Source organism: Somniosus microcephalus, chromosome 8 (assembly GCF_052327205.1).
Source record: "Somniosus microcephalus isolate GS21.2 chromosome 8, FLI_Smic_1.0, whole genome shotgun sequence".
Lineage (NCBI taxonomy): Eukaryota > Metazoa > Chordata > Chondrichthyes > Squaliformes > Somniosidae > Somniosus > Somniosus microcephalus.
The window spans coordinates 72,319,914-72,333,253 of NC_140994.1; the positions used below are offsets into that span (position 1 = coordinate 72,319,914).

At 45.1% G+C, this 13,340-nt stretch overlaps 1 protein-coding gene across 1 annotated transcript in view; it reads left to right on the forward strand.

Moving 5' to 3' along the window:
* Positions 1 to 13,340, forward strand: part of asah2 (N-acylsphingosine amidohydrolase 2) — a 138,421-nt gene that overhangs the window by 69,073 nt on the left and 56,008 nt on the right. The window contains exons 9-15 of the mRNA XM_085994878.1: positions 4,312 to 4,437; positions 4,963 to 5,049; positions 5,253 to 5,357; positions 7,284 to 7,365; positions 7,536 to 7,651; positions 8,994 to 9,088; positions 9,656 to 9,695. Of these exons, the coding sequence (XP_085851004.1) occupies positions 4,312 to 4,437; positions 4,963 to 5,049; positions 5,253 to 5,357; positions 7,284 to 7,365; positions 7,536 to 7,651; positions 8,994 to 9,088; positions 9,656 to 9,695 (651 nt within the window). The remainder of the gene's footprint in view (positions 1 to 4,311; positions 4,438 to 4,962; positions 5,050 to 5,252; positions 5,358 to 7,283; positions 7,366 to 7,535; positions 7,652 to 8,993; positions 9,089 to 9,655; positions 9,696 to 13,340) is intronic.

Consider the following 13,340-nt stretch of genomic DNA (forward strand, 5'->3'; position numbering starts at 1 on the left):
GTGGTGGATGGAGTGTCAATCAAGTGGGCACCTTTGTCCTGGATGGTGTGGAGCTTCTTGAGTGTTGGAGCTGCACTCATCCAGGCAAGTGGAGACTATTCCATCACACTCCTAACTTGTGCCTTGTAGGTGGTGGAAAGGCTTTGGGGAGTCAGGAGGTGAGACACTCGCTGCAGAATACCTAGCCTCTGACCTGCTCTTGTTGCCAGATTATTTATGTGGCTGGTCCAGTTAAGTTTCTGGTCAATGGTGACTCCCGGGATGTTAATAGTGGAGGATTCAGTAATGGTAATGCCATTGAATGTCAAGGGGAGGTGATCAGACTCTCGTTTGTTGGAGATAGTCATTGCCTTGCACTTGTGTGGCGTGAATGTTACCTGCCACTTATCAGCCCAAGTTGAATGTTGTCAACGTCTTGTTGCATGCGGGCATGGACTGCTTCATTATCTGAGGAGTTGCAAATGGAACTGAACACTGTGCAATCATCAGCGAACATCCCCACTTCTGATCTTATGAAGGAGGTAAGGTCATTGATGAAGCAGCTGAAGATGTTTGGGCCGAGGACACTGCCCTGAGGAACTCCTGCAGTGAAGTCCTGGGGCTGAGATGATTGACCTACAACAACCACAACCATATTCCTTTGTGCTAGGTATGACTCCAGCCAGTGGAGAATTTCCCCCTGATTCCCATTGACTTCAGGTTTACTAGGGCTCCTTGATGCCACACTTGGTCAAATGCTGCCTTGATGTCAAGGGCAGTCACTCTCACCTCACCTCTGAAATTGAGCTCTTTTGTCCATGTTTGGACCTAGGCTGTAATGAGGTCTGCAGCCAAGTGGTCCTGGCATAACCCAAACTGAGCATTAGTGAGCAGGTTATTGGTGAGTAAGTGCCGCTTGATAGCATTGTCGATGACACCTTCCATCACTTGCTGATGATTGAGAGTAGACTGATGGGGTGGTAATAGGCCGGATTGGATTTGTCCTGCTTTTTGTGGACAGGACATACCTGGGCAGTTTTCCACATTGTCAGGTAGATGCCAGTGTTGTAGCTGTACTGGAGCAGCTTGGCTAGAGGCGCGGCTAGTTCTGGAGCACAAGTCTTCAGCACAACAGCTGGGATGTTGTCAGGGCCCATAGCCGTTGGTGTATCCAGTGTGCTCAGCCGTTTCTTGATATCACATGGAGTGAATCGAATCAGCTGAAGATTGGCTTCTGTGATGGTGGGGACCTCAGGAGGAGGCCGATATGGATCATCCACTTGGCACTTCTGGCTGAAAATGGTTGCAAACGCTTCAGCTTTGTCTTTTGCACTCACGTGCTGGGCTCCGCCATCACTGAGGATGGGGATATTCATGAAGCCTCCTCCTCCCGTTAGTTGTTTAATGGTCCACCACCATTCATGACTTGACGTGGCAGGACTGCAGAGCTTTGATCTGATCTGCTGATTGTGGGATCGCTTAGCTCTGTCTATATCATGCTGCTTTTGCTTTTTAGCATGCATGTAGTCCTGTGTTACTGCTTCCCCAGGTTGGCCCCTCATTTTTCGGTATGCTTGGTGCTGCTCCTGTCCTGCTTTTCTGCACTTCTCATTGAACCAGGGTTGGTCCCCTTTCTTGATTGTAATGGTAGAGTGGGGGATATGCCGGGCCATGAGGTTACAGATTGTGGTGGAATACAATTCTGCTGCTGCTGCTGATGGTCCACAGCACCTCATGGATGCCCAGCTTTGAGCTGCTAGATCTGTTCTGAATCTATCCCATTTAGCACGGTGGTAGTGCCACACGACATGATGGAGGGTCTCCTCAGTGTGAAGATGGGACTTCGTCTCCACAATGACTGTGTGGTGGTCACTGCTACCAATACTGTCATGGACAGATGCACCTGCGACAGGTAGATTGGTGAGGACAAGGTCAAATAGGTTTTTCCCTCGTGTTGGTTCTCTCACCACCTGTCGCTGGCCCAGACTGGCAGCTCTGTCCTTCAGGACTCGGCCAGCTCGGTCAGTAGTGGTGCTACTGAGCCACTCATAATGATGGACATTGAAGTCCCCCACCCAGAGTACATTCTGTGCCCTTGCTACTCTCAGTGCTTCTTCCAAGAGGTGTTCAACATGGAGGAGTACTGATTCATCAGCTGAGGGAGGGCGGTAGGTGGTAATCAGCAGGAGGTTTCCTTGCCCATGCTTGACCTGAAGCCATGAGACTTCATGGGGTCCGGAGTCAATGTTGAGGACTCCCAGGGCCATTCCTTCCCGACTGTATACCACTGTGCCGCCACCCCTGGTGGGTCTGTCCTGCCGATGGGACAGGACATGCCCAGGGATAGTGATGGAGGAGTTTGGGACATTGGCTGGAAGCTATGATTCTGTGAGTATGACTATGTCAGGCTGTTGCTTGACTAGTCTGTGGGACAGCTCTCCCAATTTTGGCACCAGTCCCCAGATGTTAGTGAGGAGGACTTTGCAGGGTCGACTGGGCTGGATGTTCCATTGTCGTGTCTGAAGCCGGTGCCGAGGTCGATGCCATGAGGTCCGTCTGGTTTCATAGCGGTTTGTTACAAGTGAGTGGCTTGCTCTGCCATTTCAGTGGGCAGTTAAGAGTCAACCATATTGCTGTGGGTCTGGAGTCACATATAGGCCAGACCAGGTAAGGACAGCAGATTTCCTTCCCTAAAGGACATTAGTGAACCAGATGGGTTTTTACGGTCACAATGCCACAATGCTACCGTTCCCTATGTTTGAGCTAGTGTGGCACTTGTGCTGCTATTGGCTTCAATGCTGCTGAGTTAGGGAGGGAAACATTCATCCATGGTTCCTAGTGACACTTCTTGGGAAATGCGAGATGTGAATTGCAGGAAGCCTTGGGCTCAGGTGTGCCGTTCCCCTGCCTCCATGCAGTTGAATAGCTTGCTGATCCTCTGCATCTAGGCTCAGAAATGAAGAATGGGCACTGAGGGCTGGCACTGCTCCCATAACTGGACCTTGAGTATGAATTAGTGCCTTCGGGAAAGGAGAGGAGAAAGAGTAAGAATAAAAGTTAACACTCCAGAGTCCTTTTTTACTAGTCAAGCTATTAGTAAACGTACACAGTATTAACGTTAACCTATCTCAGCTTTTCCTCTTCACTCTCACTCCATAAAAAGAAGTACTTTGCAATTTACTATTACATTGCTATAAAGGATGCCATTTGTTTTAAACCACCCCAGTATCTGAAAATAGCAACCATTTTTCACAAGCCACAACATGCGGTTGTTTAGCTGTGGTAAGACCCAAAGATGTGCGGGTTAGGTTGATTGGCTATGATAAATTGACCCTTAGTGTTAGGGGGATTAAATACATGGGGTTACGGGGATAGGGTGGGATATATGTTGGTGCAGGCTCGATGGGCCGAAATGGCCTCTATCTGCATTGTGGGGTTTCTGTGATTTCTGTGATAACTCGAAGACACTGCTAGTATCACGCAATCTGTAATGTAGCATGCAATCTATATTGCACCACATCCCAGGAATGTGTCCAAATTTGTACAGCTCGATATTCATTTGTTAAACAGCAAAGGTTTTCTAAAATAGATTACCTCACATTATAGGGCATGTCTCCATCTAATGAATAATATTGCTGTGGTCAGGAAGAGGTAAGCTTGATGCCTCCTTTAAGCCTGTGTCTCCAGGGACAAAGGCACAAAAGGATGGCTGAGGATGTAATTTTCTTTAACATTTTGGAGTGTTAGTTAGTTGTTCCCTCAGAGATTTACGTACCAGTGCATAAGGTGATGATGGGTATATTACAATTGAGATATGACGGAAAGTCATTTTCCAGTGAGGGAAACGTTTGCAGGAGATGCCCTTTAGTCGCTGGAGGGAGCGGTTACATGGAATAGCCAAATACAAGCGAATCTGAAAGGAAGATGACCAATTCGCTCAAAGTCGCACTATGGGATCAAACAGAGCCTGAGAGAGACATGATTTACTACTTGTGCTCATTGAGCCCTCGTTCCCTTTCTCACTGGGCTGTAACGAAGGTTTCAGCAGTGTCTAAGCTGATTCTGTGTTTCACTCTGCTTCTACATCTGCAGCCTTAATATGATTTGCAAATTTAATTATTCCTTCCTATAAACCATAAAATATTAATAGATATAATATAAATTATGTACATGATGTTAATGTAAGTCAATGAATAATTCAGTTGTTTAAATATTAGTTATGTCCTCTGTTAATCACAGTTTTTTCATCCCCGCTTGAGGAACACAATTTAGTTTGCGTGTTTAGTCCACAACGGGCGAATAATTATTTCAACTTGATTTTTGCACATACAGGGACCATTTGTTGCAGCATTCGCTTCCTCCAATCTCGGGGATGTCTCTGCGAATACACTGGGCCCTCACTGTGTAAACACTGGTGAATCATGTGACAATCACTACAGCACCTGCCCTGTTGGAGGAGTAAGTAGGATGTTTGATATCTCTGAGCACCCATAGTGGCAGATCCGCGAGAGTATGGATCTCACATCACAGCCATTAAACCACACTGCTGCCAGGAAGGCCTACCTGGTGCCTCACTCCCAGTCATACCTGCAATTGTCTTTCAGCCTGAACAGTTCAATAAAATGTTCTCTCCCCATTACGCCACTCAACCAACCAAATAGCAATTACCATTATTTAAAAAAGTAAGCAGGATTTATTTGTACACTTGATGTGCATTTAAATAACGTTTTTTTTGGTGCTTACTGGAATTCAACCGTTGGTCTATGGTGAAAATCAGTAACATTTGGCAGAGCTTTCATGCCACCCCTACCCCCTCAGCCTTGTAACTGTTTTCGAGTTATCCATGATTCTAAATGCATGAACAAATGAGTTCTATTTTTCATCAGTTAGCCCCTCTTTCCAGGACAGGGTTTGTGCATCGACCAGTTTCAAAAATTCATGTTTCGTAGTGATTTCATACCTTTCTTCCCCCTAATTTTACAGTCTTCGATGTGCATGTCTGCAGGCCCTGGGAGGGACATGTTTGAGAGCACTGCAATAATTGGACGCAATATCTACAATAAAGCGAAGGTGCGTAAAGCTCAGTGATATTATGATCCAGCAGCTCAATGTAACATGAAGCAAATAACCTGATCATTGTAGGTCCTGCATATTTGAACAATTGTACATGAATAAAAATGTACACACGGTGTTGCATGCTTTCTTAGTTAAAATGGAGAATTACTGCTGATGTGTTTTTGGAATTCCTTATCTTTTGTGCGTTTTATTTTTAGGAGTTGGCCAGAACAGCCACCAGAGAAATCAAAGGTCCCGTCAACTTTGCACATCAATGGGTCAACATGACCGATGTCACTGTCCAATTCAATTCAACACATACAGTGAGTACCAGACTTTGTGCCTATTATGAAGATAATAGTATTTCTTTCTTTGCATTCTGCATGACTACCTTTATTTGATTAGACACATGGGTCTTGTCTGTTGTCAGTAAGTTAAATGAACCTTCACAACATGACCCTTAGGGAGCACTGTCAGGAGATGCTTAGTGGGTTGGATAGCAGGAGGGTGAAATGGGAAAATCATCAGACCAAAGATAATTTTTTTCACAACCTGACATAAGAACAATAGTTTATGGGCTACATCAGTGAGAGGGAAGAAGGTCAAAAGGAAAGAAATGAATCAAGGGACTAAATTTCCTGTCAGCTCCGCTGGCAGTGAATCTTTGGCTGGGTAGAACCTCCACCCACCCTTGCCTGTTGCCCCCACCCCTGATATATATACTGGCCCAGTTTCCCGGGTCAGGGTTATTTACATATTGAGGGTGGGCGCCTGGGCTATTTTCGGAACATTGTGGTGCCCACTTCAGATGAGGAGGGGGTGGTGGGGAAGAGGAGGGAAATCGGTGTGATGCCTTGCTGCCACATAGTGTGGCAGGCAGTGCATAGAATTACACAGAATTCACAGCCCAGAAACAGGCCATTCGGCTCAGCTGGCCTATGCCAGTGTTTATACTCCACGTGAGTTCCCTGGCACTCTAATTACCTCTTCCCACCCTGCCTCCATATGTAGGCATGACAGACAAGACTTTATTAAAAAGTTGTAAGTTTTAAAATGAAAGGCAAACTGACTATTTAAATTTTTAACTCCTCCCCTTCCTCCGTGTTCCTGGTGCCCAGCGTTGCTATGGTGCAAATGATAGGAAATAAGTCTCATGATGTCATCCTATCAGGTCTGTCCTATTATAGTATGCCCGATGTCACTTCCTGTGGAAAATACCGGCAGTGGTGTTGGGTATCCTGGAGCCAGCAGGACAGCCCCTCTGCCCAATCCTCCTCCCCTGCCCACTCTGATTACAGTGGAGGTTTGGGCCCTCTCATTTCTTTAATTCTTGTTCTCTGCCAGAAAACTGAAAAGGTGAAAAATGTTCTGTTTTCTCTGGCACTGCTGTTCCAATTTCAACAGACCTCCATTCAAAACTCCCAGATCTTTTTCCAGTGTTCACCCGCTAGATTTCCAATAAACATTTCAAGGTTTTTCCCTGCAGCTCATATTAAGCTGAACGATGCCTTCTCAGTACGCCTCTTAACCTTATTTAAATAATGCAGCTATGGCAGCCATTTTCCAACAGCACAGAACGCTTCCAAATTTAAAGAACTTGCATTGTCAGGCAAAGTTGCACTAACTTCGCGACCCGGGGCTGCAAATTGTATGGACCATTATTCTGTCCGTTGAAAAGGATTTAGCGGAGGTATTTGATTTGGTACAGGATAGCAGAATGAGGAGACATGAGTATAAGCTAAAAAGGGATAGATTCAGGTAGGACATAGGAGAGCATTTCTTCATTGAGAGAGGGTGGGTTTTGGGACTAGCTTAACTAGGGGCAAGTAACTTGGACCTCTCTAAGGCCAAATCAGACCAGTATCTTGAAGAGAAACGTCTCATCAGTTATATATGTTGGGACAACTGGAAGATAAATAGATAGACCAGTGGTGTTTTCGGCTCTTGAGATTTTCTCCAAATCTTTTCAGGGCCATATGTCTGTTGTTCTTTAATGCTGTCTCGCTCCTCTGTTATCCCTGGAAATCTGATATCTGACTGTCTCCCTCACCCCTTGGGTAAAGACAGTAAGTATGGTGACTCACAGTTTTAATGAACTACAATAACAATTTGCCTGGAGCAACATATCCCAACGCACCTTAATATTTTCCAAGATGAAATTGTTTTTGCCTTTTACAATGTTTTGGCAGCAGAGGCCAGTGAATATTTAGGCCATAAAACTATATTTATGGAGCATCTTAATTTTCCAGGGCCGCACGTGTAAGCCTGCCCTTGGATACAGCTTTGCCGCTGGTACAACTGATGGAGTGGGAGCCTTTAACTTTACACAGGGTAAGTCTGGTACTGAAGGCAAGAGCTTTCAAACTGCTTCAACAAAAACTTGGGCTCCCATTTCCCCCTGCAAAAACAAAATGAAAATTCAACAGTTTGTTAAATATATAAAACAAAATGTCTTCTTCAAAGAGTTGGTTTTGACTTGCACTGTGACGATGTGTCTGTAGGTGCTGTTGAAGGAGATCCATTTTGGGATGCCATCCGTGACATGCTGCTGGGAAAACCCTCCAATGAAACCCAGGATTGCCACCACCCCAAACCAATCCTTTTCAGCACAGGGGAAGTAAGTTTAATCTTTACTCATTTATTATGCTGAAAGTTAACTACAAATCTCTATAATTCAAGATTTTCCTCTATTGCTAGACGGTGCGATGGTGCACCGCAAATGTTTATCACACCTTGAAAAAGTTCTTTTAGGCAACAGTACGTTCAATTACCATTAACTGTTAACCACGATGATTGGCTCGCATTCAGTCAAAGGGACATCTGTGCCAAATGGAATCTACTTCCATTTCCAAAAAACAAAGCAAAAAAAAAAGGTTACAAGAAGGACCTTTAAAAGGACTTATCCACTTCTCTTTAAAACGCGCTGACCTTTTAAAGGCTCCACTGCCTGCAGGTTCGTCCAAGGCCTCATTCCCACTAGGTCTTCATGGGCATGCTGGGACCTGAGCATCCAGCACACCCAGGGGCTGGAAAATGGCACAGCGCTCTTCTCCGCCCACATTTACATATGCTAATGAAGCCCATGCCATTCCAGGCCCAGCCAGACTATATAGTGGGGCCCACAACCAGGAGCAATCCAGTGAGACTGATTTCCACGTGATTTTCTTACTTTTACCAGTCCACTGTAGCCCCGGTTTTGGGGGAGCAAGGAGTTGAAAATCAGCCCCACTAGTGTATATTGGGAATCTACCGTGTTCTTATCTCTGTCTATCTTTAAGCTTCTGGAGGCTATCCTAAAATACTTACAAGGTACAATCCTTCATCACAAGCACTGGGAACATTAGTGCTGAAGTATCTGTAGATAGTTGGAGCTTCTGTTGGCTTCCTCATCAATTTTGGTGTTCCCATCTTGACAGATTTCCAGGTGAGGGTTGTTGCAGTGCTGAGCGCTCATGGAATGCTCAGATCCTCACTGAAGACAATCAATTTACATGAAGATTTAATCATATCATTTCTGATTTTAAGTCCATCCAAGCATTATAAAACAGTAATCCCAGAGTGTGCCTCTTTCACACCTTGCCTTCTCCTTGACCCTGACAACTGATTTTCCACAAGACTGGGCTGTTGAGAAATATGACTTGGTTTAAAAAAAAACTTGCATTAAAGAGCCAGGCCAGGAATCCAAGCCTCCCTTGTGTTTCATGCTCTGTAATTAGACCTCGCTATTGCAAGGCGCTTCTCTCTCCTCGGCCCCTCATAAAGATCTTTAGAACTTTCTTTAATCTTGGTGAAGCGAGACTTGTTCTGCAATAATGAATTGTGCTTGCCAGGATAGTTCCATGTGCTGATGATTCCCCTCCATTATTGTTTGAAAAGCATAGGACAGTTTCTTTCCTTGGGCTTCAAAACTTATCTCAGCAGCGTCATTTTTAACTGAGTGCTGCCTCCTCACCTTTCAGATGACAAAACCCCTGCCCTGGCATCCGGAGATCGTGGACGTGCAAATTCTTACCCTTGGAATGTTGGCGATTGCAGCTGTTCCTGGAGAGTTCACGTGAGCCTTTGCCAACGTTTTCTAGGCCGCTTTAGACAGCAGTAGAAGGAGGTTAATGGTTTCAGCTGCAGTGGGATTCCTTGTAGTCACTGGAGTAAAAAAACTGTTGTAAAAAAATTATACCCGCGGCTGGAATCCAGCTCCAGGACCACGTTATTACTTAGTCAGACAAGTTTCCTTTTTCCTTTATGGTTCTGTTTTTTTACTAGTTGTGACCCTTTAAAAAGGGGGCACATTTATTTGTTTTTTAGTTTATGACACTGGGACAACCCAGTATCTCTGAATTGATTATTTTAGTAAAGGCACAGTCCTTTGCCGGGTACATTGCACTGGGTTGCTGGGTGGGCCTATGTTTGCTTTCACGCTGTCCATTTGAATAATACTCATAGTGGCACTTTCCCAGCGTTCACTGATTTTAATGCGGTCAGGTATCCCGTCGATAGTCAAGTGAAATAAATTATTTGGATTGATTGTTTCTTCATTGGGGTGGGGTGGGGGTTGGTTAACTATCCTTGTGAAACCGAGCTGTTAAAATATCCAAATTTCCCTTTTGATTTTTTTCCCTAGCACGATGTCAGGAAGAAGACTAAGAGAAGCTGTGAAGCGTGTAAGTTATTAATCTATGTCAAGTTTGGCCGAATGCTTCACATGTGCTCTAAGGAGATTAAGCTGAGAAATACATCAAAAATACATCAGTTGAGCTTCCTGATGGCCTGGTGAATAAAGGCTCTAGCTAGTACGGCTTTAAGCCATACAGGTCAGATGTCCTGGGCATGACTCATAGTCTGTGCTGTAGTAACTCATCTCAGCCAAGGGAACAGTTAAGGCACCACATTAACCAAGTGCAGAGTGACGGTTAACCAAACAATTAACCCAAGTTCCCTTCTAATTGCGATCCAGTGATTCTTGCTGGAAAATGCCCAGTGTGAATGTTGGATGGGAACTGGATCAGCCACAACTGTGATGCTATCCATGGTTGACACTCACCGTCTAGACTTAGCCGGGAAGGATGGCCATGTGACTGAGGTACCGGCGGGCTGTGGGACTGTACCCCAGCTAGACGAAAACAATGCTTTCACGTTGTGCTTCGTACTTTTTATTAAGCACCTCCAATCAAATTGAGGTGCACATCAAATCTTTGTGAATTGCACACTATTCTTGCATACAAAAGCACTATTTAATTTATATTTTCTATGTTTCCTCCCTCTTGCTTTGTTTTCAACACGCCCCCTCCTTGCCCAAAAACGACAGGCAGACAGGGAGCCTGTCTCCAGGCCCCGGGCCAGTGCTGCTCTGCTCATCCCAGTAGCAGGTTTGCAAGAGTGGCCTGGAGTGACTCTACCTCTCTGATATTCTCCATCTCTTAAAGGCCTCTGCTTGGTGTCTGAAACCTGGAACTTGCTGCGTGAGAAACACATATGCTGTCACTATGGAGCACAACTCATTGCAGTTCAAATACACTGTGCGTCACTACATCCTACACTTCAATTTCTTTTATTTCTAGCGTAAACAGCCCTATTAAACTCTTAAGTGCTGAATTTCTGATAAAGCCTTCAAAATGTTCACATAGTTAAAAATCATTGATAAGAAAAAGACTTTGCTTTATATAGTGCGTTTCTGGCCCTCAGGACGTCCCAAAGTGCTTTACAGCCAATTAAGTACTTTTGAAGTGTAGTCACTGTTGTAATGTAGGAAACATGGCAGCCAATTTACGCACAGCAAGCTCCCAAAAACAGCAATATGATAATGACCGGATAATTAGTTATTTTTCGTGATGTTTGATTGAGGTATAAATATTGGCCAGGACACCTGGGAGAACTCCCGTGCTCTTCTTCGAAATAGTGCGATGGGAGCTTTTACGTCCACCTGAGAGAGCAGACGGGGCCTCGGTTTAATGCCTCATCCAAAAGACAGCACCTCTGACAGTGTAGCACTCCCTCAGCACTGCACTGCAGTGTCAGCCTAGATTATGTGCTTAAATCTCTGGAGAAGGACTTGAACCCACAACCTTCTGACTCAGAGGCGAAGGTGCTACCCACTGAGCCATTACAGTTGGTGACAGTTTTTATTGTTGCTTAGGAGGCGTGTGACACCAGCAGGACAATATTTATTGCCTTGAGGGCAATGAGTTACCCACATAGTATCGGACCAAAGTCATGTGTGAGGGTGGCAGGTTCACTTTTCTGTAGGGCACCAGTGAACCACTTTAGTTTGTTATCTTCTGATGCCAGGCCCCCCAAAATGCCATGGAGAGATTTGAACTCACAACCTTAGGATTGCTAGTCCACCAGCATAACCACCAAGCTACCATACCCTGTCATCACTGCCCTTATAGATACAGTTGCATTGTAAAACGTTCAAAAAGTCACGTACGTGAAGCTGCAAATATTACCATTTTTAGTATTGTAACTTCCACTCTCCTTTCAGCAGCTTCTGTCCCATTCTGTCAGTGTAAGCACGAGTCTGTGGGGCTTGTATATCAGTTTAGTTTATAGATGATAAACACAGGCAATCTGCAACAGTTAGAGATAAAATCGAAATGCAATCTTAAAACAGCGGCTACACGCCAAAACAAAGTACTTAATTTGCTGTAAAGCACTTTAGGACATCCTGAGGTCATGAAAGGTGCTGTAGAAATGCAAGTCTTCCTTTCTTTTCTTGAAACACTGAGTTTGTGTGCAGAGTAGCCCCAGACTGTCAGGTTTTTTTTGAGAAACATTCCCTGGTTATGTTTTTTTTTACGGGCTAAATGAGTGATTCTAGTCGGATCAGATTGTGATATCTTCCAGTACATTCATACAGATTCAGTCCCGCCTCCATCCTTCCCAAGGCCACTGTTCCCTGCTGCTACATCCCTTACAAATACAATCAATATCAAACATCTTAAACCATCAGCTACTCCACCCTGGGCCAACAGTGACTTCTGAATCATCCAATCTCTCAATAGTCAGGGTGCATTACACTTGGTGTTCAATCCAAATATTGAATCTGAAAACCTGTCAGGGAACATAAACTCCCTGACTAAAGCTCGACCCTCCCTCAATTCACTCTCTGACTAAAACTCGAATCTCCCTCAATTCACTCTCTGACTAAAACTCGAATCTCCCTCAATTCACTCTCTGACTAAAACTCGAATCTCCCTCAATTCACTCTCTGACTAAAGCTCGACCCTCCCTCAACTCACTCTCTGACTAAAATTCGAATCTCCCTCAATTCACTCTCTGACTAAAACTCGACCCTCCCTCAGTTCACTCCCTGACTAAAACTCGACCCTCCCTCAATTCACTCTCTGACTAAAGCTCGACCCTCCCTCAGTTCACTCCCTGACTAAAACTCGACCCTCCCTCAATTCACTCCCTGACTAAAACTCGACCCTCCCTCAATTCACTCTCTGACTAAAACTCGACCCTCCCTCAATTCACTCTCTGACTAAAACTCGACCCTCCCTCAGTTCACTCCCTGACTAAAACTCGACCCTCCCTCGATTCACTCTCTGACTAAAACTCGACCCTCCCTCGATTCACTCTCTGACTAAAACTCGACGCTCCCTCAACTCACTCTCTGACTAAAACTCGACCCTCCCTCAGTTCACTCCCTGACTAAAACTCAACCCTCCCTCAATTCACTCCCTGACTAAAAGTCGAATCTCCCTCAATTCACTCCCTGACTAAAACTCGACCCTCCCTCAATTCACTCTCTGACTAAAAGTCGAATCTCCCTCAATTCACTCCCTGACTAAAACTCGACCCTCCCTCAATTCACTCCGTGACTAAAACTCGACCCTCCCTCAATTCACTCCGTGACTAAAACTCGACCCTCCCTCGATTCACTCTCTGACTAAAACTCGACACTCCCTCAATTCACTCCGTGACTAAAACTCGACACTCCCTCAATTCACTCTCTAACTAAAACTGGACCCTCCCTCGATTCACTCTCTGACTAAAACTCGACCCTCCCTCGATTCACTCTCTGACTAAAACTCGACCCTCCCTCAATTCACTCTCTGACTAAAGCTCGACCCTCCCTCAATTCACTCCCTGACTAAAGCTCGACCCTCCCTCAATTCACTCTCTGACTAAAACTCGACCCTCCCTCGATTCACTCCCTGACTAAAACTCGACCCTCCCTCAGTTCACTCCCTGACTAAAACTCGACCCTCCCTCGATTCACTCTCTGACTAAAACTCGACCCTCCCTCGATTCACTCTCTGACTAAAACTCGACGCTCCCTCAACTCACTCTCTGACTAAAAC